This window comes from Dermacentor andersoni, chromosome 10, assembly GCF_023375885.2.
Source record: "Dermacentor andersoni chromosome 10, qqDerAnde1_hic_scaffold, whole genome shotgun sequence".
NCBI lineage: Eukaryota > Metazoa > Arthropoda > Arachnida > Ixodida > Ixodidae > Dermacentor > Dermacentor andersoni.
The window spans coordinates 132396257-132423949 of NC_092823.1; the positions used below are offsets into that span (position 1 = coordinate 132396257).

General features: G+C 42.9%; 2 protein-coding genes across 4 annotated transcripts in view; both read right to left on the minus strand.

Moving 5' to 3' along the window:
* The window catches only part of LOC126545089 (venom metalloproteinase antarease TserMP_A-like), a 76748-nt gene that overhangs the window by 12859 nt on the left and 36196 nt on the right, over positions 1 to 27693 (minus strand). The window lies entirely within an intron of this gene.
* On the minus strand, positions 9228 to 27583 carry LOC126545090 (venom metalloproteinase antarease-like TtrivMP_A). The gene is made up of 10 exons (XM_072284933.1): positions 27434 to 27583; positions 27162 to 27328; positions 25044 to 25136; positions 23893 to 24049; positions 17931 to 17987; positions 15706 to 15854; positions 14676 to 14747; positions 14055 to 14179; positions 13449 to 13507; positions 9228 to 9406 (listed from the first exon to the last, which is right to left on the minus strand). The coding sequence occupies exons 1-10, from the start codon at positions 27549 to 27551 to the stop codon at positions 9228 to 9230; spliced, it is 1176 nt and encodes a 391-aa protein (XP_072141034.1). The 5' UTR covers positions 27552 to 27583.

Here is a 27693-nt window from a genome sequence, read left to right on the forward strand (position 1 = left end):
TACCGCCTTACTGCAAGGTGCATTCACTACAACCAACGTGGTATGTCGACCAAACAAATACTGCAGTGGCGCCACTCTACGGTTTTTAGAAAAATGTATCGTAAATGAGAAAATTACGTGTTTTTTCCTAACAACAATCGGTAGGGACACTTTAACAAATTTCTTGGGTCAAAAAGTGTTAACTTTGTATAAATATGCACTTTTTTATACGAAGTTTAAGAAAATGTACTGTATATATTAAAAAAAAAAAATGAAGCGGATGTCGCCTTCAAGATTCGCAACCGCTTCAGTGGCATGCAGTTTACAAAAGCACGGCCTTCGAAATCGGACTTTGTCGCTCAAACGAAGCCGCAGCAGGGAGGAGGGCAGGCATTTAGGCCCCAATTGTTGGGTTTACAGTGCCTAGGTAGGCTTCCTTATTTATAAAGAATATACAGGGACTTACGCCGAACCATGAGCGAGCTTTAAGCAGGGGACACACGGTACGATTTGGCGTCCGATCCAACGTGCGTGTATCCGAACGGTCGAGCGGCGCGTAAGCTCCGGCCAGGTCCAGCCCCCCCCCCCCCCCCCCCCCCCCCGCTTGAGTACATATTCACGGCGAGAAACGCAATATAATCAACTCTGCACAACACTGCTTCGCTTTACGTGAACACTGTCAATAAAATTATGCCCCTGCAAATGACAGAACACTTCACGACGGCGCGTTGTCCACTGACGGCTCCGGTGACAGCCAGCGATACGGCCGGCAGGCATAGCTAGGCGGACGCTGCGGCCGACGGCGCTTGATTCAGCCCGAGCTCGATGAAGAGGGCTTATTTTTGCCAAAACAATTAACGCTGTGCACTTAGGTAGCCCGTAATTAAATACAATTGGTTTACTCGACGCAGTCGTTGCGAAGGGCAAACGTGCAAGCGAAGCGAGCAGCCTCGCTCAGACGGTCGGTGTGTGCTGTTTGCCCACGGAAAGGCCCTCGCGTCGCGGCTCCCGATTTCGACGGTAGCTTAGTGCTAGTGTACTAGGCGCTGTTTTGCATAATAAGCACACGTTCGAGATAACTTTATTGAACTGGTAACTATTTCGTGTCGGCAACAAACTGCAGCAGGCAAGGAAAAAAAAAGACGGCGAGAAACCGGCCTGCCAGCGCCGCCTCCGTGGAGGGAACGTCAGAGAACGTCACATTAGCTGCGGCCAAACGACGGTGCGGTCAGTGCGGTTGTCGGACACATCAGACGATGAAAATTTGCCCGGTTTGTCGCACGCCGGACGTCCGATCCGGCGGTTCGGCACGGCAAAACACCTCGATTCCGGCTGCCGTTCAGGCGCGTCGGACGCCGGATCGGACACCGAATCGGGCCGTGTGTCTCCCGCTTTAGCTGGCGAACACGAGCCCATCAGCGCGCCGTCCGTGCAGCTCCGTCTGCTTGCAATAGTGGATGGCCTACGGGCTTCTTTGACGCCTACTGAGCACAAATTCATGATCACCGCTCGTATACACGCTTCCTACAGCGCTAGCTGTCGTGTTTACGAGATTATATGCCCTCATCTTGAATTGGTGAGACCGCTCGACATGATCGCATCTATTTCTAGTGCGTGAGGCTTTCCATTGACTGTCACTACAACTTACCAACGTTTTGTTTATTTTGTGCTACAGTGGGTCGTGACGATTCCGTTCACAGCTTCAAAGTGGACAAGAGACAGTCGTTTTCTAGCTCGTAGAAGCATGAAAAAGTGGGCTTGTGCTTGGCAATGAACTTTGACCGACACGCTTGCTTCCGGCCGGAGCAGCAGACGCGACAACTCGCCGTTTGTAGGCTGCCGGCCGATGGCGGTATCCCTCGCGAACGGCAAGATATTTACCTGCCGTAGAGAGGATCGGTCGAGGAACGATTCTTGAGGCGATTTTTGTCGCTGAATGCGAGCATGGCCACGCCGGTTCGCCGTGCAGAGCGGAATCGGAACATTATTTTTCGATGAGTTCGCACTGACGCAATGCAGTCGATTGGCTCGTCGGTCGTGCAACGGGCGGCGCGCCGGCAGGAAGCCGCGTCCACTTGAGGCACCTCTTACGCGACGTACATACGTTCCAAGTTTCCAACGTTCTGCCGTTCCGCTGGTGGATGCACCGCCACGGCATCGATCTTTGCTATTTCTGCCGCGGCCGTGCCTGTCGCCGAGCATAGGCTTAACTGGATTGGGCGGAGCTTGCAATGATCGAGACCTTAGGGAGTAAAGTGGTAGTATTTAATCACGTGATCTTCAGGTTGGTTCCAGATCACGTGGTTTTAAACTCTCAATAGATGGTTTTTGGTCACGTGATCTAAAACTCCGTACGTCGTAAAGCCGGCTCATGACATCCTTTTACTACGTTTCTCAGAGATGGTAGTAAAACGATGTAATGTAACGCATTTTACTGCCTCATGCCAGAGTAATTTTCTGGTGCAAGGTAGTCTTCAAAGCTCATGAGCCGCAAAAACCCCAATGTCGGCTAACTTTTGTTTACAGTGTAACGGCAGTCAATCAATTAAAAAGAAAATTGTTTACGCTTGATGCGTCCTGCCAAAATCATGTCTGCGCCTGTAGAGTAAGTTTATTTGCATTTTTATTGTACATTTGGTATCTCTTGAATTAACTCAATTCTCGAGCTTTTGTAACTGCTCTGGTTATAGTTCCTAATAGAATTTATGCCTGTTATCGCTACGAGCTTGAATGGGCGCTTTCTGAGATTTCCGCTCTTTTTTTTCTGTCCCTATGGTCCAAGGTTACCTATAGAAAATTCTGTGGAGTCCAAAGACGCATCAAGACATCAAATCACATCGGACTAAATGGGACCGCTATATATATATATATATATATATATATATATATATATATATATATATATATAGTCATATCATAAGAAGCCAACAAACACTGACACCAAGGACAACATAGGGGAAATTACTTGTTCTTAATAAACGAAATAAAGAAACGATAAATTAATGGAAATTGAAGTAGATTAAAAATGTTTTTTCAGCCACTTTAATTTCCAATAATTTATCGTTCATTTATTTCATTAATTAAGAACAAGTAGTTTCCCCTATGTTGTCCATGGTGTCAGTGTTTGTTGGCTTCTCATGATATGACTAAAAAAAATCGGACCCCTCGGTTAACCCCCTTTCTACTCGTTGATTATATATATATATATATATATATATATATATATATATATATATATATATATATATATATATATATACACATAGTATACGCATGAGAATACACAAGCGCACGAAACTGCAAATAGTCAGTTTCGGGTGACAGGCGAATTATTGATTGCGATAGCAAATAATTACACAGCCATACGAAGTAAGGTTAGTCGTTTTATGAGCTGCATAAACTGCTGTAAACAGCCGTTTACTGTCTAAATTAGCGAGCATGCTGTCACGCAGGCACAGGCAAACACGAACACATCTCATTCCATGGCGGTGGACACGCTGTCAGAACGCTGCGGTGATGAAAATTGGCTGCTGCAGTGAGCGAATTCCCTTTCGTGCTGCCTTTCACTTCGACGCGAACTAGGCGAGCGAGAACACAGCGTGAATTCGATGGAGACGAAATGCGAAAACATCCGTGGGTACTTAGATTTAGGTGCACGTTAAAGAACCCCAGGTGGTCAAAATTTCCGGAGTCCGCCACTACGGCGTGCCTTATAATCAGAAAGTGGTCTTGGCACCTAAACCCCATAATTTAATTTTTAACACAGCGTAAAAGAAGCCATCAGCTATCTCAGGTCGGCTAGCCTTCGAACTCAGAGCAGATTGCCTCAAAGGTAGGACGCTCACACTAATCTGCCCCCTTTCTCTCTCCCCTCTTGGTGCGCGCACCTCGCCCTGCTACGCCCTCCCCCCCTATCGCGCGCGGAAGATTCCGAGCACCCTCCCGACCTTCTTTGCGAGCGCGAGAAGACGTCGCCGCATCAGGCCACTACCTTTGCAAGCATTCGCTCGCACCTAAAGCATATGTCGCGCCTTCGCGATGTTTTCTCACCTGGACATTTAACGGGACATCACAGACATTTCACGCCATTTATACGGACATTAAAGTCGCCTGGTGTGTCACACGACTGCTATCGCGATAAAAGTTAACTCCAGATTGGAATCGAACGACCGCAGTTTCCTAAAATTAATGGTAATTCACATCCTCTTTATGGCTATCGAAAGTGATAAAATAATGAAGGCAAGAGGGACTGACAACGCAAACTACATCTTATCAAGTTTTTGTGCTTCAGCAATCAATACTGCAAAATTTTTCTTATTATAGTGCATAGTATATGTAACATAAGCCACCGATGCGAATTGGAAAAAAAAATTGTGGTTTGGAATCGGTGCTTGTCTTGTCTCTCTTTTTACTTGTGCATTTGTATTGGCGATTTTCCCCTCTCGTAGCTTGGACATATTTTCTAAACATATCAGTAGCCTCTGCGGGATAAAGGCATCCATGACGTCTACACATGTTACATGGCGACAAATTTATTCTCCTTTTTCCTTTCACTATGGCTTCCCTTGACAGTGTTATATAGCCTATGGTCGATATATGCAAAGTTATTCCACAATTTGCAACATCGCATTCAGGTTGTTAGGTGACCCGCCAGAATTGGCTGTTTCGTAGTCATCATGCACTTGCCGCTTTCCAACTACTTTATGAAATAGAAGAACAGTTACTTACTTGGTTTCCCGTGCATACCATGCCTTCCATAAGATCGACTGTTTGGCACCATGTTTGAGTCCGCACGTTGTAGCAGCATTTCATCTTACACACAATGGCTAAATCAGGGGGCTGAGGGCGGAAAGCGTATGATGTAACAAACATGCCTCTTTGAATGATAATCATGATACTTTGATCGTTTATGCGATAAAGAACGACTACGGCGAAGAGATGTGAATAATGCACAAAATTGGGAAAAGTACGAACACTAAGCTATTGAAAAGAGCGCCTGAGATTTCAAGGGCCCCACAAAGTGAAGAAAAAAAAAACACTGTTGCTCATTATACATAAACGCTTAATAGTGCTGGCTACATCACATGCGGAGAGTGATGATGGGAAGGGTGGCGATCGTTTAAATCAGGCCGTATTTAAAGACAGGGAAAAGATAAGCCCGAAAGCAATTTAGATTGATCAATCATTATTTCATAACTTTAATTCTGCTAATTTCGTAATAACAGGTTAATTGCTAAAAGAGCAAATGATGGCTGAACTACCACCCGTTATCATTTTGCAAGAAAACTTCAGCTCTGTTACGTCAATGTGACTTCACGCTTGTGAATATATTCTTACAACAAAATGTTGGTTTGGGATTGCTTCTTTACTCATTAAGTATAGGCAGAGGCCTGCGCGCGAAAGAAGAAGAAAACGAGAACAGGGACAAGGAAAATACAAGCAACACAGGAGGAGCATAGAATTACGATTACATTTCAGAAACTGAAAACACGCACAACATAAATATAGATCTATCTGGCATGTGCCCCACGAATGTCGATAAATGCGGAGTTAAAATGCAATCATATCTACGGATATGTCATGAACTCTGTCGCTAGTACATATGTCGCGCCTAGCACTTGGGCTGTTGTGACATTGAAAATGTCCCCAAGAGGTTCCTAAATTCGGTTCTTGGCTCCTTCAGAATATGATGCAGTTTATTTTTACCGATAACGAAAATTAGCTTGGTTCGAACAGAATCAGTAAAAATCCATCATGTCAACGCGACCCTGGATCTGACACTTTGACGACGTCGCCACCCGTCATTTGTGATTGCGTCTTTTCTAGCGCAACCGGTCTCTAACGATAAGGGTCTCTTTCTTTCTTTCTTGGTGTAGTATAAAAAGAGGTAATTTACAAATAGAGCTCTACCTATTTTTCTTGTCCATGTTCCTCTACGTACGCCCCTGGAACATACTTGAATCCCTCAAGAAGAAAACGTTTTGCTGCTCCGCATGAAAATACGGACGAACATAAGCACAAGTGAAATAGCAGCAGCCAAAAACGCGTATTCTCTTAATAAATGCAGTTCACTGAGGTTTTCACTTTATATCACGGTCATTAGTACGTTCTAAACATGGTAACATTTATAAAGATGCTCATTTTATTATTTCTTAGTTAACCACACTCTTTATCGTAAATGAGGGCAACAGTCGAAGGGTCTTGGATGTTTTCAGACCCTGTTCTGAATGTAGCATAGATGTTCCAGAAATATACCTCGAATATATGCACTTCAATGCCAGCTGCCACGTTACATGGGCGGTTGTATTGCGCTATGTACCAAATTTAGCTATGGGCAGCTCCTGAAAATTTTACTCGAAGGGATGTCAGCTTTGAACCTGAACAAAAAATGTTCTTTTTTCGATTTGAAGGGTGAATCAGTGACAGCGATATCGAAGTATTAGACTTGCTCGAAGTAACGCTCGTAGATATATTGGCAGTACAAATGCTAGTACTTAAACATTCACATACAACACAAGCGTGGTGTCACGCCGTGCCCTAAGATACAGGCATGAAATGAGTTTGCTCGATGATCGTGAGCACACGAACATGATCGGTAGCACTGGCAACTGTGAGTGCCCATATCGGTCCCTAAGCGAATGTTCCTTGCTGCCGCTCCTGTGGTCATTTCGTCTGCGCAACCCCTCCAGAGTTCCACGCATCACGTGATCCCCAAAATTAGGCACTCGGGAGGACAGCGTGCGGCTAAGCAATAGCTTTCTCAGTTCAAGTTCACGTGCTCAACTTCGCACCCACACTGGATCATGCTCGCGGGCCATGCCTACGCTTGGCCATGCCGTCCGAGTGGTTTCTGCAGCCTGGGCCATGCGTGCGCCATCCCACTCTGGATAACACTGTGACAACAACGGCGACCGAGTGAACAGGTGACCGTGCGTTGAGCGCCCGTGTAATCGCTACCATAATAAATTTTCTAGACGCACAAAGTATGCCGGATATAAAAATTATTTAAGGTGAAACCCTCCCGGGTACATATAAGGCACCAGTTGTAAAAAATATGCCCTTTTAATAACACTGCCGCGTTTACAGTATTTCCCGGCATGGCGCATCAAACAGCCCATCCAATGTTTTCCTGAAACGATTCTCATATAAAAAAAAAACTATATTCGTCCTGACCCATTTGTTTTGCCTATTAAGCGGCTTTCAATCTTGCTAAGAGGCGCGGAAAGCGCGACTTCAGTGGGTGTTCCTGAGCATGATCCCCGCAACATTTAAAATACAGGCTATAGCGACATAACCTATGCCCTAAAACGAATGTTTAAAATTATGCATACACAAATCTAACTAATCAGCTAACAAATCGCACTTCAAGAATTGTCTCGGTAATTCATAGTTTGGATGTAAGCACGTAAAACACGTGGTAGAGTAGAGTGGGGCGCGGCACAGGCGTCTTATCATATTATGACACGAAGATTTCTCACCATTGCTGCGTAGGCCGTGCTCCTGATTCTTCTGATCCTCAATTCCCTCCTATTTATCAACTCGCAGTGCTTATCTGGAGATATTTTTTGCCCTGGCATGACACCGGGGTTGGGTACGAATAGCACAGTCACGCTTGCTCGTTCCAGTACGCAGCTGAATGGGAGGCGCCTGCACGTAGTTACACAACATTTGTTCGCTCATTGTATTCAACGGGGAAAGGCGCGGGTATTCTGTATATAAACCGCGGGCGACAACGGGCGTCTGAATACAGACTGGAGTGTTTATAGACGTCAATAAAGAAATTGGAACTAGAAAATATTTGCACATAGAACGAAATCTAGTAGTTTGCAATAGAACTGGGAGCTCCTCTGCGTGAGAGCTAGAATAATGTAAATAAATAAGAGTGAGTAAACATTAATCTCGCAAGTATAAAATTCTTGAGGGAAACGTGGCCACTCAAAAATACTGTCTTTTATCGTTTATGTTTGCGGTTGATCGGGAGTTCTGCTTTAGCGATGTATGTTTGGCAGCATGAATTTTACATTCGTAGTATTTCGGGTAGCGAACTCGTATTATCTGAACCTGGCGAAGCATTTATTTACAAATTATATTTTACCGTAACACATGGCAGTTCATCCGTCTATTTATACTCACCATGACGGGTCAGAGACCACCGCTTTGCGCTGCTGGCTGTATGGCCAATGATCAGAAATCGCAGAGCGTAGGTCTGTCGTTATTTTAAAGCAAAGTTTCTTTCAAGACCTCCAAAACTATTCTGCAGTCATACAAGTTTTCCTGCTCGGCTGAAGAAAAAAATTTATATCTTTCTTGAGTTTGTGCACGACCAAGAGTCCCCACTCTGACTATACTTCAATATATTTCAAACGATTCCTGTGCACATTGTTTACGAAGTTGCACGCGTGATTCTTCTTTTTTGTGGCTCTAAGCAATCACACCAGACATGTTGCAGAATGTGCGGCAAGATATTGAGCACCGGCTTGATATTTTGCATGTTACAGTAGTGCACATGTTGAAGTGATTTAAGTGTTGAAATGTATTACCTGCATTAAATATTTATGTAAGGTTCAAAAGTTAATGAGTAGAGGCATATGTGGTATAACGCATGTTTCATTTACTGTATCCAATTTCATTTACTGATGCATTGATTTGTTATCAGGGTAAACATTTATTGGCGCCCTTTACTTGGTACTACTCAGTTTCTTTATATTCTAATGGATGTAGTTACAAAATAAAGCGTTTTTCTCTTGCATTGAGTATGTGATGCTCGAGTGGAGCATAGTGCCGCGCATCGCCTCGAGCAGTCGAGGCACTGTTGGAGAAACGCACCGTCGCTTGGCTGAATGCGAACAAACACCGAAAGTGTTTCGTGACAAGAATTCTTGGCCCGGAAATCGCCATGAAGCGTTATTGCATGGTCTCCGACATAGAGTGGTACGTGATATACCCAACTCGCAGCGTCCGATCTCAGATGACATGGCCATTGAAGCCCGGAGACAACTTAGAGGAGAGGTGGCACTTCCATCTACATTCATTGGCATATTTTTCATCACCCTGTTTCAAAGGTAATGCTAATAGATCATCACCGTCATTATCATCATCGCCATGTTAGAGCACCGAGTGGAGGAACCTTATGGATAGTATTCGGCGTTTTCGGTTCAGATCTGATAAGGTACCCCGAATATTTATTTGGGAATACGATTGCAATTGCTAAGGATCCACGATAGCAAATTTAACGGAGAGCTAAGACATCAGTCGGAGTGCAGCTGCGACCACGTGCATTCACTCAGATGCGTAGAGCCTAGCGAGGTCAGGGTCGCACTGGAGTCCTGAGCTCCGAAGCAATCATTACATTTTTTAATTACGCCGATGGGGAAGGCTGGGCATAGTGTCCAGGGGAAGCCTGGCTCTAGGCTGCGCAGCCTTGAGGCTGCGAGTACAGCGATGAATGAACAGAACAAGTTAACTGATTCTATATAACGCGGGTTCGTATCTGCATCACCACCTTTGAAAGCGAAGCTTTTTTTGCCTCTTCGCCCCATTCGCATACTGGCTGCTGCTGTCTGGTCGAGTATAGAACTCGTGCCGCTGGGTGTACGTCCGAACAGAGAACTTGGGTGTCTGGGCATGGGAGTGCAACTTAGCATGTGGCACTCGTTATGATAACATTTTTGACCAATCCGAGAGAATGCTTACGCGCCACTGAGTATGTGCCTGAACTGACAGGCAGAAGTGGATGGAAGTGAAGAATACGACAACAAAAGCAGCCCAGTTTGATGAACTAAGAGAGATAAAATGGGACCAAAACCTGCCCGAGCAAGGACCGCTGATATATAGGGCTGTGAAGTCTGTGACGAAGTAGGCAACAGAATATTTAAAACAGGTTGGTGAAAAAAGGAATAAGTGAACAAAATGGGAGCAAGGCATGCTTTATGCAGCCACGTTTAACTGCAAAAAGTGAAACAGGAGAAGTGAAGACATTTCAGCAAACATGAAAGGAAGCTTCGGTTATCACAGATTCTCTGATATTAGCGGAATCCGTAAATGTCTTTTTGTATAGTTTGTCGGTGCCCTGTTCCCGGGCTTCATGTTACTAATGAAGTATGATATGAAAAGCATTCAATTAACTTCAGTATAGTCACATCGACTTATGGCGCTCTGACCTTGCTGTAGACTGCATCATTCCCGAAACTTTTATTTAAATGTATTGGATAGGACTGACCATGTTGAAGTGCAGGATGATCAGGTATACAGTAGACTTCAGCGACAACAAAATTAACGAACAAGATATCCCCCTAAAAAAAGAAGTATTTATTTTCTATTATTTACCAGAGTACCCACAAGGCCTTCATAGGTATTACAGAGGGGGAGGGAGAATTACATAAACAAGATACATAATACAGGCAAAATAGGTTAAAACACCACAACATGTTCGTGTCTACTCTATTACATCATGAAGCGACTGTATGAGCACATAATTTCAAGCTACTTTCACAATATCACTCGGTAACTGATTCCAATCTCGAGTTGCATTGAGGAAAAAGGACTTAGTAAACACGTTAGTTCGACATAAAGTTTCTTCCACTTTGAGTCCGTGATCAACTCTCATAGACACGCCATTGGGGTACATGTATATAGTTCATGTTATCGATACCTGTTCTTGAATGAAAAATGTCGTGGAAGAGTGTTAATCTATGAATTAAACGTCGTTTTTTCAGCATGTCCCACCCAATTTTCTTTTTGGCCTTTGTTACAGTAGACTTTCTTGTGTAATTTTTAAATAGGATGTACACAGCCTTGCTCTCTACTCTTTCCAGTTTGTCTGTGTTCGTTCGCGTCCAAGGATCTCAGACCGTGATGGCATATTGAAGTATTGATTGTACACCGGAAATATAGAGTGATATTTTGCTTTGATTGGCAATTGTATTGTGTTTGTTTTCATGAAACATAGAACCCGAGATGATATGGCAGTAATATGATCAATGTGACGAGTGCAAGATAAATCAGGGGTGAAAAACACTCCCAAATATATAAATTCTGACACAATGAACAGTTGCATACCATTAATATTGTAATTAGACTGAAAGTATTTTATTTTCTTTTTAGAGAAACATATGTGCACTGTTTTTTATGTTAAGGTTTTTATGCCATGTTGAACACCACTGTGTAATCCTGTGAATGTCACCTTGCAATGTTGCACAATTGTTTAAATATTAATACCACTGTACAATACGCAGTTACCTGCGAACATGCGCACAGAAGAGTTAGTATTATCAACGATATTATTCACATAAATCATAAAGAGCAGTGGGCGAAGCACCAATCCTTCTGGTACTCCTAACGTCACGCCAACCTCACCCGATTTCTCTCCGTTTATAAGAACCCTCAGACGTCTAACCTGCGAATAATTTTTATCCATTTAATTACTGTATTGTCAAGACCACACCATGGCAACTTCTCTATTAAGAAGTCATGCTGCACAAATATCAAACACTTTCTTGAAATCAGGAAGTGTACACTGAATCGTTCTGATTTTATCCAATGCACTTGTCAAAGTGTAAGTGCGTTAAAGATTATCCGTAAAAAAATGGCTGTGAGAATTCGAAAATATGTTCACCGCAAAACCAATTTTCGGGTGAAAATAAAAATAGAAAAGCTACGCTGACAGCTATGGGCTCACTCCCCTAGTCGTTCTGATAGTAGCAGGTGTTCGTCATTGAAATCCCAGACTGCTTTCCCAGAATTTTATTAACTTGAATATGAGTACTCCTGAACAACAGATTGCCAGTTCACGATTCGGTATGTCAGACAATACAGCGACGTTGCATTAAAGAATACTGCGTCATGACAATATTGTGCCTGACCTCTTGAACGTTTAATAAAACAATTGACTTACAGTACGCTGTGATGTTCAGTCGCCTTCTATGCTGTTAATCGGCGGCTGAGTGAGTGTCGTAACGACAAAATATTTGGTTTTCGCGTGATCACCTATGTCATGATGTCAGGACCCATATACATCACATGGGAAGCGAAAATCAAGACTGACTTGCAGAAGCGCTGCCATGGTAAATTACTTGGTGCTCTCTGATACGCGCCAGTTCATTTTTTAGGGTTTCAAAATTTAAGTCCTTCACTTAAAGCAATAAATAAGCATTCGGAAATGTCATAACAGTACTTCTTCAAAAACTTAGGAAGCAATTAGTTTCAGTTCTTACGCTACAGTAGCCCTTATGCTGGCCATGCTGCACGATGAGAGCCGGTACTTGTTTGTGCCGCCATCTTCATAGCTCATGAGAAATCCAGCTTTCCACGGGCACTGATTGGACACCATCGGGTCATGTGGGGCTCCGAGCCTGTGTGACAAAATTTGCGAAATTTTGGTTGCACGCCCCGAGTAGGTTGTGGGAACGTAGGCGTTGTTGATCACTTACGAGTGGGCAACCTCATGAGCCATTGCGAAGACGCCCTGGTAGGAAAGAGCAACGTCCTCGCCTATAGCCACTCTACGATTAGTACAGACCCCAGCGACGTTTGCGAGCCCTGAAAAGGACGTGACCGACGCAGTTTGTTTTACTTTCACATGCGTGTTTTCCGAACGCAAATTAGAATGCTACAAATAGAATCCGAGTTTCTCCGACTCCAGACTCCGCCTTGTGAGTGAGTAAATTTCTGCTCACTGTTTCATTGGGCATCACTCCATCTGTCGGTAGTACGTACGTTTCGAAGAGAGCACATGGTTAGTCTCTGATAGTGTAGTATACGCGCAACTTTGCCTATTTTGTCTGTGTGTTGCTAACCACGAGCAGAAATAGTTGGTAGAATTAGCCAAAGGCGGGTCAATTATCGCTCATTCATGGCTAAAAATTGGCAGTGCAAAGCAATGGAGGCTATAGGAAAATTTAAACAAAACTAAAAAGTGCTATATGTACTCCAAACGAGAAGAAATATTTTCAAGCCAACCATCTATATGCGCAGATGAAAAATGAAAAGGCTAAAAAAGTATTTTGAAATAGCAATTGTTGCGAAAATACATATGCTTTGATGAAGTCAGAGTATGACCTAATCAGGTGTAAGCGGGCAAAGAATATTATTCAAAAGATTAGCTCATAGGAAGATAGACATTTGATGTGGCCAATATTTTGACGAGAAGACTGACGATGACAAGTGCTCTTGTGGAAACGTTGGCCCCTGTCTCAGACATCTCTTGTTCGATTACTGTCGATCAATATAACATATACAAGAAACTTCAGCAATGTGAAAAAAAAAGGAAACTGTTATTTCAATGTGTAATCTAGTCAAGTACGGTTAATTTTGTTGCTCTTGCCATGAAACTTCGGCTCATGGAATGAGTGCCCATTTCAAAACTCATAGTGTACTTTCTCTGTTTTTTGTGAGTTCCCTTGAGTTCCAATTTTCAACCCATTCCAATTTTCTCAGTATATTAGATTGCGACTCAGAGCGCAGACGCTAACAACCCTTAACTGCTATGCCCTTCTCGAGAGATCCTGTCTTAAGGGTGGACATGTCTCGACTGCGAAAAATGAGAGAAATGGCCCACAAACGTGAAGAAAGTAGCGTTGCACGAATTGCTTATAGATTATGCCGAAAGATTGTAGATTATAGACGAAAGTCACCAGTACGGTGTGTAGGTGTCTTTCTTCGGTGAATATGCCTTTGCGCACACTTTCGTAGACTCCACTAAACTAACTCAAGCTCACACTCACTTGAACTCGTCAAGGATGACTCAGATCTATGGGTAGCTCTAAATCAGTGTCCTGTTTGAGTTTGCAGACCCGTGATATGCGCGACCTCTTTAGAGTAAAAAGCAAGCAAAAAAAAAAAAACTGTCTGCCATCATTACTCACTTGGTTATATTTGGTTTATCCATCACGGGCACACCTAGTTGGACTCATATTAGACTAAGATCTACGCTCATTAGACAATCGCCAAGGTTTACTCAGACCTACGAGTTGCTTTGAGTTTGTGTGAGGCTGAGTGAGATTGTAGTCTTAAGATCATGCGCTGCCTTGTTATTGTAAAGAAAAATACGGAAAGAAATGTTTGCTGTTGTTACTTACTTGGTTATAAGGTATATTAAGTCTGGGTTTCCTGGAATGTTGCCTTCCTTGTAATATTGTTCCAATTTATCAAGCGTTTCATACGCCTCTAAGGTACCTACAATGAGACTGGCGAATACGTCCGCCTGCCATTGATAAGGCTTGCTTTAGATATTGTCTGTGCACATGAGAACAAACGCTCTCTTGCTGACGCTACGCAAGAAAATGAAACTATAACTTAAGCCTCTGCAATGTAAGAGTAATGCGCACCCGGGCTCGTCTTGCTGGAATATTTCTTTTCCAAATTTATGGATATATTAAGCAAATCAAACATGCAGTAGTAAAAAAACCAAAGTTGATTCATAGTAAGGTTTTTTACAGCGCAACAGAAGACAAGGACAAAAGAAGGAATGAAACAACGACACAGCGCTGTGGGACAGAGTTTCATTCCTTCTTTTGTCCTTGTCTTGTGTTGCGCTGTTACAAACCTTACTATGAATCCCAACCAACTGGTCCAACTTCAGGTTTTGACAAAGTTTATTCATTGTGCTTTTTTTGTTTAAAAGAAGGAACGATAACGCGACCAAGAATTATCACTGCGTAAACAACCTCATGCAAATTTTGCTGTTTTATATGACTTACCTTACTCATTGTTACTCCAACAAGCTTGAATTTAATGGCAGGCATCGTCATCTCTAGATATCTTAGGCCAACCTGCAAGTAATGCGTTCGGAAGCTGTTAATGCAACAGGGGAAAAAAGCGACCAAAAGATAAGCTCCTCCAGGTTGCCGATATGATTTATAGTGAGCGCTTACTGAGCGTGTGTGCGGTATCTTCCCATATCTCAAACCTACGAGTACAGTGCACTCGAAGCAAATGCCCAACGCTGAACGTACGACGAAAAACAACGTGAGGAGAGTGCACGCCTGACAGTAGCTGTCGTTTTGCTGCGTGTAGCCAACGCGGTGCAAGGCAACCCGGAGCCATTACTCCACGCCACAGAAACGACGAGCAGTACAGCACGTAACTCAGTCGTTCGTTTCTTTTTTTGTGGTTCATAGCCGCTGAGTGTTAAGCGTAAATCAACTTAGCAGCAGAAGCATGCGTGCAGACGTAAAGCAGCTGCCCCCATGGCGGTGCGCAAAGTGAAAGCAGTAATGAGACATGCTATAATGAGGCATGCTGTACAAAAATGTATCTGAACCCGATGCGTCGACTGTGTGACTGTGGCGTTGTGCGGTTGAGCAAGAGGTTTTGGGTTCGATTCTCAGCCACGGCGGCCGTATCACGGCGGTGGCGGAACCCAAGAGCGCTAGGGTACCGTGCTTCCAGTGCCTCGAAATTAGCCCCAGGAGGTTAAAAGTAACGCAGAACCATCCAAGTAAAACAGTTTTCCTCATAAGCTACTGTGCAGTTTTGGCTAGGTAAATCTATTATTATGATTTGTATTGGTTCTGTCAGGTATTAATAGAAATTACAGGATAAAAATTGATACGAAGAGTCAGAAAGAACCGAATACGTCAAAAGAAGGAATAAGGATGTGGGGAGGTAGGATTGACATTGTATTTGTCATTTACGTTAATGCCCTTAAATCATTTAACTCAAATAAGCAGAAATGCCATAAGAACACAGAAAAGCTGAAACTCCAGAAAGAGAGGAACCAAATCTCACCGCGTTTAGCATGATTCCCAAATAAGTGATCAAGTCCATTTTAGATTTAAAATGTTCGCTGTGCGCTTCGTCAGATATTATGTGAACTTCAACCACAAATGTTGACACTGGTCGCCTGGTGGTCGTTGTAGATGTCGTAGTCTGGAAGACTAAAATGAGCCAGAATTAAATGTTTGTGAGTGTGACTTTCTTATGCTCATTGAGTGCTTTGTTGTGAACCTTGTCCGCTCACGTCCCAAGCAATGTACGCACAACCGACGTCACTTTGTGTTCTCAAATATGGATCCTTGAGACAACGTTAGGTTGTTCCATGAATTCGCACACACTATGACAAGGTTGCAAGGCAGCAGTGAATTCCGTCTTTATTCAATAAGTTGCCAGAACGTGCGTTTTAACTCGAGGCCCGTATAGGGAACTACGCAATGCTTTGTATGACTTGGAAAAGTGTTAAGCTATTAGGTAAATCTATGCCAAATAATTAATCCCTTTATAGCATACTTTATGGTTAAATAGAAATTAATGATAATATAATAACTGTAATAATGATAACTGTTCATCTTTATCCTACAGTAGTTATCTTTTCCTGCCTTAGATGTCTAATTTTTGGAAACCGTAGAGCTATAATGATAGACGGGGCTACCTCTGCAGCCATGGCTTACGTAACAAAGTAGGGTTGAACACTTTCACAGGCTGGGAGTACAAACTGCTCGGAAAATTAAAACTTTTCCGTAGAACCCTCACACTGTCTACCGTTGCGGCTTAGGGTGGCGTTAGGGCAAGTAATCCACTAAACCCATCGATGGCTACGCCAGGTTGTAGAAATGAAGGAAAAATGGTTTATCGGCTTAGTTAAACGCCTTCAGTTACGGAAGCCCACTCCATGTGGGAGCAAGTTAAGCGTCCGAGTTCACATCAGAACCCTCTGTCCACTGCACCTCATCTAGTCATTTTACATTGTTCTGTAGTTTGGTGATTTGTATTGATTGGATGTGTTAACTATAGTACTGTATGGTACATTATATAACTCCCTGTATAAGTGTATCTTTTCACAGAAATGTTTTTTTTCCCACTCCACTCTGTAATGCTTCGGCCCTGAGGGTACAATAAATAAATAAATAAATAAATAAATAAATAAATAAATAAATAAATAAATAAATAAACATTTCCACAGCATCAATGTTGGTGCGTGCCATTAACAGTGCTGCAAGATCGAAGATCCCTCTAATCTGTCATTATCAATCTTCTCTTTTTCCCTTTCTCCTTTTACTCCTTGTGCAGAGACGCAGGCTAGAGCAGTCTAGCTCGGGCCGACTTTTATGCCTTTCATACCATATCTCTCACTCTCTTCGATTGTAGCCAGTGTAGTGGAGAGTCGACTCGCGAGCATGCTCAATACTTTTTGTTTACGCAAAGAATAGATTACTAGAATGATCACGTGTGAGCATGCGCTGCATTGAAGCATTCCCAATACAGTCCGGGCACATTACACTTTCTAACCCTGTAATATTTACAGAATTATTAACGATGAGCGTGAAATTTGTATTGTTTTGGTGCGAAGTGCACGACACAACTGCATATATATGGAACTACCAGAGAGCATGGAAAACATTCAGCAAAACATTCCTGTTACGATCAGCCCATACGCCATCCGCTAGAATTGCAGAACACTTAGATGACTGGTGTTAAGCAATAAACAACCGCTATTTCGATACAATACAAACAAAAAAACCAAGCCATTTGGCATACAATAAAGCATTTTTTTTTCAAATATGACGGTGCTATTTGTTGTACAGCTGGATCCACTTGCACCACACGATTTGAAGCATCCCTCGTAAGATTTTTGCTCCTGATTGGAACGATTATTTCATGTGAGTGCTCTGAGTAAGTCGCCAGAATGTTAACTGCTTGAATGATTGGCTGTTGTCTACCAGCGCAACAGGCAGATGCCTTGGTTACGCTGTTGCTGGATATCGTAATCAATAAAGTGTCACAGCTATAAGCACTCAGAGCTACTTTAGCTTGCTGGCCGATTTGTAGGCCCTCTTCATACAAGCGCGCGCACCAAATTTGCCAATGGTGAATATTAGCAAGGATAACTCGAGAAACATGTGTATTTAAGCTGTAAAATGTGCTCTCTAAGGAAAGTTGTAAGAACTGTAACAATTGTATTTAAGCTGTAACATGTGCTCTCTCCATAAGGAAAGCACTACAGGCGGGAAACTAACCGTGATGTATTCCAGGATAAATCACTTGAGGCCTCCGATATGCCAATTGCGTCCGTGCTGAAAAAAACGGGGTGAAGTTTATACATATGAATGAACGGATACTCAGCTGCGTCAGTCAGTATATTTTTTAATTACAACTATAGGGTAATAAAAGACGTACCCCCGACACAAGGAAACAGAAAGCTTTCCGAACAGCTAATGTTCGTATGTTAATTTTGTTCCCTTTGATCTTTGCCAAAATGTTTCTATTGTTCTCTAACAAAATCTATAAGCACTTTTTTCTTATTCTATCCCACTTTTGACAAATCATTCAAAATGAATGCACCCGCAGCCATCCGTAGAAGGAAATTAAGCCAAAACTTATTCGCATGTGTTTCTTTTCCTTATACCGCATCAGCTTCCGCAATCAATAGTATTTAGGCTGAAAAAGCTTCATCGAAAATGTAATCCATCAGTGCTTGCAGGATGTAAGTCACTGCTTCTTAATCAGTTTTTGCCTGACGGAGGCAGGAAGCTATCCTTAAAACACGTCCTCCTTCCGCCACCCCACTGCAATCTTAGACGAAATAAAGAAAAAAAAAATGCAGATCGAATGCGTAAAACGGAATTTATGTGAAGCGAAGCTTTAGTAAAGAAGTTATTGAAATGCTGTACGACTAATGGTAATATGTGCAATTTTGTTTACTTTCATACTATGCAAGGTGTAAATGTCATCCAATGTTTTGTTGTTGTGTGAATGAAGTTGTGTTCGCTTCAATGTTTATGTTGTTGCGTGAATGAAGTTATAGTCGCTTCGTTCTCATACAGTATTTATCTTCATTCACTGCGTCACTCACAAATTATGCCTAAATGCAAATGCCAATTCAGGCAAATGCACAGTGCGAGATCTATAGGTAATGATGTGACGAGGACGAAGGTGGTGTATGATGCCTGTCGAGGGAAGAATGGTGATGATATTTAGTTTTATTCGGCCATTCGCTATGTGTGACTGGGTGTGTTACCATTCTTGGCCAATCCTCCAGAATGTGCATTGCCCACTCGGACACAAGCGATCCCCATTCCATAAGTGTTGATTGATACGTCTCGTGCTTTTCTGTGCATACACCCATGGCAACACTTAGGGATTGTGAACCGCTTATGTCACGGTGGGCCATGCACATCCTGGAGGATTGGCCAAGAATGGGAACACAGCCAGTCACACATAGCCAATGGCTGAATAAAATTAAATGCAAACGAAGCAACCAAATAAATATTCATGTCTGCTATATGTAGGAGACAAAGGCACTAATTATGCACCAACTCGCAATGCAAACCACTCTACCTGCCAAAGACAACCACAGAAGCTTTAGCAGACTCCGTCCATAGTGTGGAATATTCGAAAACGAAGACGGTTCTACGCTTGATTCTTGATTGTAACCTCTTTTATGATTCACCTTTCGGTTAGTCTGACTGCTCGCTCGCATACTAGTCTAGTTATTGCAAAAATCTCCTTTTGTTTATATTTTTATTTCATTTATTTATTTATTTATATTTGTAAAATTCCTTACAAGGCCCCTACATGGGGCATTGAGTAAGAGGGACATAGAACCAAGTAAGCACATACAATTTCGTGACAATATGAAGGTATAGAAAAAAAGAACACCAGCCAAGTGCACACTCTAAAAATTAGAGAAATATTTTAGCTACATACAGCTGTGTATGTACTTTACTTCGAATTTCTTGTTTTCAAGTAAGAGTATCCTTTATCTACCTCATGCCGCCCGATTCCTGGCTTATCGCCATTAGAGGGTTCGAGCCATGACAGAGGTTCATCATCATCATGATCCCCATTTTAAACAAGGTTAGGGTAGGAGCCAGTGTTAGGAAACGTAAACAAGAACAAGCTGTTTTTGTGATACATGTCCTCGCGTCTTATTTGCGGAGCACAACGATACTATAATTCACCATTGTATTAGCATGTCAGCGTGCTTTAGAGGTACCTCGAAGCCGACATTATGTGTTCAGGATTTTGTAGGAATAAATTTATTTTGCTACGCAGACAGAGGTGCGCATATCTGCACGTCATATAGAGCCCGTTTGCTGGTTTTTTAATCAAGCGCACATATAAGCTTTGTGTATATGCATATATATTCAGAAGAAGCTCTACCAAGATACTGAGAGACCCCGTCAGGAGCCACGCCAAACCCGGAAGGAGAGGCAAAAAGAAAAACTAAATACTCGCTTTGAAAGAAAACAGTTGCTGTGTTAGGTTGCGAAGGTATCAGAACCAGGAAAAACTATTTAAAAGTTCTCGTGGTTAGGTTGAATGCACAAACCTTGAAAAACAACCTGTCTTTTTGAAAAAAATACTCGGTGTGAAAGAAGATTTGTTTCTCACACTAAATAGGATAAGCTATGGGACAGTACTAAACATAACTTTCATCGAGAAGCTCAGAAAGTGAGTAAATTTTTACATTGATTTGTGGAAATGAAGTTCCTAACTAACATTCACAATTACTATATCAAGGAAAGCCAGTTCGTACAACGCATTAACGAATATTGACGTCCTCCAACCGGTGATTCACTTCAGCGCATTCGTTACAATTGATTTGTAACAAAAAGGCAGTATTTTGTTATTTTTCTCACTTCAGTAGGCACAAATAATATGTGCCAATGTGTAAGCTATGAAAAGTGACACACAAACTCATGATATATAGTCTCGTGCAACGCATACAACGGCGAGATGTGGCGAAAAAAAAAAACTAACTGAGGGAGAAGGTGGGGCCGTTCTTTAGTCTGATTGCGCCCTCTTCTCTCCAATCTTGCTTTTTTTTAATTGATGAGTTCCTCTAAATTTCATATGAAGTCAGTCCGCGTGCTGATACCCGTATTGCTGAAATTTACCCATGGACTAGCCTGTGCCACGGCAGTAGTAGAGCGTATCATGACAGAGCAACGTATGTCGGATTGCATGACTAGAGCTCGTCGTCAGCAAGTGTGCCGACCTGATCGTAGTTACGCTGAGAATGCGGTGCCTTGATACGTTTTTTTATTTGCATCATTGTTTTAGACAGAACTTGTTTTTGGATGGCAAGGCAGAATGCAGATAATGACTGATTCACAGAGGTCATGCGACCCGTACACTGCTCATGTGGCAATGGCACATAGATGCATACGATACTTTATACAACCTTTACAACTTCACGCGGTAGTTTATTCTCTTTATGGCACGCCTCCTTATTAGTTTCAGACTCAAACTGTGTCAGCTGTAAGAAATCCGAACATAAGCTTGGGCAGGTCGTGATAGCAGCCACTTGAACCATAGGGAGCCGCGGGTCACCTTGCCTTGCCGAAAACATGGACTAATGGGTGACTTACGCCAAATATGCCGACAACGAACAACCGACTCGGTAGCAGCAGTTCGTGCCATTTCGGAACATCTCGTCTTGTGCGGGGGACGTGGCAGCGCAATTTTGCCGGTTTGTTTAACCGACAGCACTAGCTGTTTTGCTTATTGAGGCAGTTGTCGAGGGGAGGATAGTGGGAGACACTGCTACATCTCGCACAGGACCGAATCACATAGGGACTGGGACAGCACAGGGACGGGTAAATTGCCTGTAAATTCGCATCGATGCACCCAGTGTCGACAATCCTGTTGCAGTTTACACCGTCGTAAATATGTGGAATAAGCTTGCCCGAGCAAGCGGGTCAGGTCTCGAACCTAGAACCCCAGTGACTTACTCACCTTACCTACAAGGTGATGACGCTTCTACACGGTCTAGGCAACTATGCTTCCAGTTGTTATACGTTAAATGTGTGTCGCACTCAGGGATCATTCTAAGAATCTTGGTGTGCGTATCTTGGTGTGAATACGTGCGTATGTATTTATTAGTGGCACGAGCATCGAGTGACACTTTTGTTTCTTGCGCAGCACTTCCGGTTCATCTCCTGAGTCGACCGGGGACGAAATTCATAATAAATAAGAAAAAAATAGAAAGGAATACAGTACAAGATTCGTAAGTTTCATTATCGTTATGATATCAGAAATTAAGTTTAGATACAAGTTGAGTTACTGAAGTGTCTGGAAGGATTAAAATCAATTAGAAATCACTGATTACCACAGACCAAAGCACAGAATCGTACACTTTAAACACCCGACACGTGATCACGACTTTGGAGAAACTGATGGAAATCCGGAAGTAAAAAGCGGAAGTAATTACGTCACTAATGAACTCACGCACAGGAAGGTGGCATGATAGTTAACCGGCTAATTAATAAAAAACAGCTGCCTAGCACAGACTGAACATATGCTTAGAAGAGTGGATGTGAAGTCACACCCTGCTTTCTCGCTTCTCTCTAGCGAGCGTAGCCAGCCAGGGAGCGTAGCCCCCTAGCTGGCTCGCTAGGGGGCTACGCTCCGCCAGCTGGCGCGCGCTGCACTGCCTCCTCGCCCGCGTATCGTGCCAGCGGAAAGACGTTCACTCGCTTAACGTAATGAACACCAGCGTCGAGGTGCGAGTGCCACTGAGAGACACCTGAGTGAAAGATTAGGGTCGCCTACCATTTTTCTTAAAGCGCAGCTTTCTTTGCCTCTTCCTTCGACTTTCCCACTGTTGCTGTTGCTGCTGTAGGCTGCTGCTGTCACGCACACCACGTCGGGGGTAGTTCAGAGCTTGTATATAGATGACAGGCGCGAGTAAGAGAGGAAAGGCGACGGGAGAAACTCGTTTTCACCCCGCCGCGCCGAATGTGCACAATACCCTGGGGAGCTCCCTTGCCATCGCCACATTAGCCGCTTGACAGCTGTAATTATCCGTGACTCCCCTCAGAAGCATTGCAGAAATTGCAGCACTTCTCTTTCTGCTAACGTGCGAGGCCAGAGCGGAAGCAGATAGAACTGTAGAGAGGAGAACAGGAGAAGGACAGGGAGAAGAGGCAGCTGCCATACAAGAGAGGGGGAAATGACGTTAGAGGGCAAGGAAACCCCCCCCTATACCACAGCGGTTCAAGGTACGGGACAGTACGTTGCTGCTATTTCTGAAAAATAAACGCCATGCAAATATGTCAAGTGGGCAACTTATGCAGGACGCGTAGAAGCAGAGCCGCATTAATTAAAGCGCACCGCAGGGTCCAGGAGACACTACAGAAGCGGGCGATCGTCAAACCAACACTTCTGTGCCCGCCGCGTCAGCTTTGCGGCTATGGCATTGCTAGAGGTCGTGGATTCGATCCCAATCGCGGCAGCCACATTTCGACAGGGCGAAATAGAAAACGCATGTGCACCTAGATTTCGGGACATGTTAAAGGACATCACGGCGTCAAAATTTATCCGGACGCGGCCTCTACGGCGTGCCTCATATTCCGAATGTGGTTTTGGCACGTACAGCCACATAATCGAATTCAAGTTTAATACTTGTGCCACAATGTGATGTGTGATGTGAGGCAACGACAACGCTCAACCCTCTCAGAGGTTATGAAATATGGCGCACAACAACGCCTCAAGCAAACACCTCCCCTTTGTGTTCTGTATAATATGCAGACAAAGGGCAGCGGTGCACGCAAAGTAACGTTTAGCGTCAACTCACCCCTCTCGTGTTAGCCTAAACGTTGAAGATTTAGCGGTCAACATCGTCACTAATTATCGTCAGTCAAGGCATCCAGCACGCAAAGCTTCGCTTACATAGATTCGCACAGTGGGTGGGATCTGCATAATTTTTTTTATATACATACCCATTTACTCATTTATTTATTTACAGTAATGCATCTCTTTAGATAAAAGCCAAGCAGGTGGGCATTAGGTCAGGGTTGATCGAACATTTCTTTTTCTTCAAAAGCTTCTGACAGCGAAATCAAAATAGACAACCGACGATATGTTTCCATCATGGTAAGAAACATTGTCGCATTTGGGACGGGCATGTGTCCTTATGAGAAAGAGTTTTTAACCCTAATTGGTAATTTAGTTATTGTTACGCTGGCGTCTTACCATGTGTCTGCGGGTAATACCGCGAGTGGGCACCCATCTTCGCCAACTCTTCGCCTATTTCTTGTACTTCGTATAAACTGTGAAGCATGCGACCTTGCGCCGAACGCTCTCCTTCGGGTATTGGCTTGATTCTGAGCTTTCTATTCACTATACCTTCCTACCAAAAAGAAGTAAAAAACAACAACAATGAGCACAAATATAATGGCTTGTTCCAGTTCAAATTCGATCACAGTAGCAACAGACCCGACTAACGGCTGCTAAAAGCACGCCATTTACGCAGGCGAGGTTTAAAATAAAGCTTTATGAAAGGACTGTGTTCTTAAATAATATTACTGAGAAATGTTTTCGATGATCGTTGCTAACGTCCGCATATTGCTAATATTGGTAGCCATTTTCCAGGATTCGGTAGCAGCAAACGATAACATAACCTCTAACAATACATAATTTCTACGCACTGCGGGGACGATATCAAAGCGTTATAAAATCAATATAAAAGACATTTTGCAGATAATACGTCATTTTTATTATTTACATTGTATTATTATTATTATGCAGTTATACAGTAGAAGGTAATAAGTACAATTATTATACATTATTTCTAAGCTAATACTATTATTTATTTGTAATTTACCTAACCCCCGCCATGGTTGCTTAGTGGCTATGGTGTTAGGCTGTTAATCACGACGTCGCGGGATCAAATCCCGGCTACGGCGGCCGCATTTCGATGGGGGCGAAATGCGAAAACACCCGTGGGGTACTTAGATTTAGGTGCACGCCAAAGAACCTCAGCTGGTCCAAATTATTCCGGAGTACTCCACTACAGCGTGCCTCATAATCAGATCGTGGTTTTGGCGCGTAAAACCCCATAATTTGAAAATTATTTAAACGTTCGTGTTACCTCTTAGGCTTAATAATACATACGACGTCTAAAATGTTCATAACTGTTTATTTTGAACAACACAGCATAGCAGCAGTCCTAAACAAAATACTTGATAAATTTTGTTAAGGTTAGAAGGCAAAATGAAGCACGGAACAGTACGTTTTTTTCGAATACATAACGTATGAATGCCACCATTGCTTCCCGTTGGCGTTTTACGCATTTTGAATGTTAAAGCATTTTGAATGTTAAAGTTTTATGCTAGATAACTTACAACGTGAAGAGTTCCATCTATTTGTTGCACCAGGAGGGATGACCGCTCATTGAGGTCGTGATGCAGCTTCTCTTGAATAGAACTTGTGTTGACCTGTCGAAGTTAGCTGATATTTCTTAGTCAGAAGTCACTTCCGAAATGCCCTTAGAAGCACATACGGTTATTCAACTATAAAATGTACAGGACATATATGTCAGCAATACGTGGTGGTGTGCAAAACATCTTTAGAACGTCACAACAAGAAGGCCGAATGGCAGCACTGGTCAAGTTGTTTAGCACAATTGACCATGAGTAGGGAGATAGTTTGCCTTTTGCTTGGATGCAACCTTTCCGGCAGCATTTTACTTCCTGGAAATGATTAAGCGTTGTTGCAAGCAACTTCAGCACATAAGCACGCGTGGAAGGTAAGAAACGTTTAACCATATTAATGAGTGAAAAAAATGAAACACTATCTGCAGCATTCAAACGTACTATCATCCATTGGGTTGAGTAATAATTAAACAATTGTCTTAATTTTTTTATTTACATAATTAGAGAAGACAGTTGGGATAGTTGGGGCTTATTACAGACTTCAGACAAGATTAACCAGCGCGAGAAAGACAACGGACGACAGCAAGAAGCACACAAGACGGAACGCTAGCGTTGTGTCCTATGCGCATTTTGCTCTCGTCCGTTGTCCTTTTCGCGCTAGTAAGGGATGTAACAAGTACGTATTTACAGAAAAAAGACTTTTTCTTCTGAAAGCTAGGGTCGCATTAATAAAATTGGGGCAGATCCTGTGGAGACTTAAACTATGGTAATTATTTAAAACGAATACTTATCCGTGAACTGACAGAGGCATATGCAAACGATGCATAACACAGCAAGTCAGCAAAGTGGAAAATTCTGACAGAAGGACGACATATGGGGCTGAAGGTTCAGACACGGATACCTTTGAAGGTGACAACACGTGTCCCTCACAAATCACCCATATCTGACATTTCTAAATTATCAAGTAATTTCAGATCGCGACAACTAGAGTTGCAAATTCTCAGTTATACCAGATTACATCATTGATGCTATTTCAGGTTGTTAGCAGTACTCCCAATCACTGCGAAAAATATGGCAAACACAGCACACGTGTTAGAATCAACGTTAAGCGAACATTGAAACGTCGATGGAAACGCTACAACTGAATGGCATGGAAAGACAGCTTCCACCAGAGAACGCAAGTTTTCTCTGTTTTTCGCCAGCCGAGCCTATTATTTCCCTATGTCACCACACCACCTAATCCTCTACCGCCCCGGACAGCGTTCCGCTTCCCTTAGCTGTCCCTAGTTACCCTCACACACGCCGGCTGTCTCTTCGGCGCGTTTTTTGATCTAGCCCAATTCTCTCGTTCATATTGAGGGAAATATCGGATCCCAACTGACGCCTTTTTATTACCGTATGCTTATGCAACTAAAGACAAGAGGTGTCGCTACAATTTCTACCTGTGAGACATTTTTGTTTCTGCATAAGATCTCCTATATATATTTACAACTAATGCAACAATCAAATTGAATCCAACATAATTAAATATTAAATATTATCTCCGCGTCCTCGCTACTTAACCACACGGCTGTACTTTTGTGCCTTTATGGTAAGCATGGCTTGTTATTTTCCATCACTCACTGCACATTTCTTCATTTATTTTCACATTTCCGTCTTTTCCTCCAAGTTGTTTGTCCCGATTCGTTAGCATCGTATAAGCACAATTTTGCATCTTTTACGAATATTTGTAAACTGCCGTTTAGGAATTGAAAGTGCGTCTCATACGCGTTCGAACATAGTATTACTTGTCCGGATATTTTCTCCTCCCTATCCGGATCTCCGATCGCGATCAAGGAACCTACATATTTTAGCATACTTTAAGGTAGCAAATGAGTTGCAACCTCGCCAACCTCACGGCCTTTGCTTTTCTTTCTTTTTCACTGCTTCAAGAGGCCGCTACCATTCGTGCACGCTTGTTCTTTCGGGAGACTAGTGAACCTAACATTTCTTTTCCGCATATTCGTTTTCAATCACTAGCAGTAGCTTCTCTGCATCACCCAATGCTTTCATGAACATGCAGGAAACAGTTACTGTTTCTTTACTTACTGTTTCAATTTCATGTCCTTTTCGGGTGGCGGTAACGAATATCAGGCTTTCTGCCAATACTTCACTTTTTTCAAGGTTCAGAGTGATATCGTCGTTAAGCCGAAGAACGAGATTGCTTGTAGTCGACCGCTCCTCCACAACTGTAGGGTACACGAAATATTCCTTTCCTGCATTCGTGTTTTAATGTGGAGAAAACTCGGTTAAAACACAAGACACGTGCTGACTGTAGCCAAGTGATATGAACGTATCTTTGTAGTTGGATAAGGACTTACGGGCATAGGAACACAGAGGGAGACTTAAGAAAAAAGTGAGAGCAATCATATCGCTCGCTGTCCACAGCATATTCTGCGCACCTATGCTATAGGCAAACATGGGCTTTGATCGTGACATTTGTTCGGAGATACCCTGAAAATGGCATTGGGAAATTGCTGTCTACAAGTGTGGGTTTAGGCATATGGTACTGGGAAAGTTCACTCACGTTCCACCGCTGGACAGAGGACTTCCTCTACTTTGGTGCGAGTGTAATGACTTT

What these genes read in the sequence shown, in the direction of transcription:
- LOC126545090 (XM_072284933.1), bottom strand. Translation starts at nt 27,551, where the DNA reads ATGTCACGATCAAAGCCCATGTTTGCCTATAGCATAGGTGCGCAGAAT. An exon ending in TGGGAATCATGCTAAACGCG is followed by an intron (nt 14,748 to 15,705) that starts GTGAGATTTGGT and finishes CATTACTTGCAG; the next exon opens with GTTGGCCTAAGATATCTAGA. An exon ending in TTAATATACCTTATAACCAA is followed by an intron (nt 13,508 to 14,054) that starts GTAAGTAACAAC and finishes CATTTTTCGCAG; the next exon opens with TCGAGACATGTCCACCCTTA.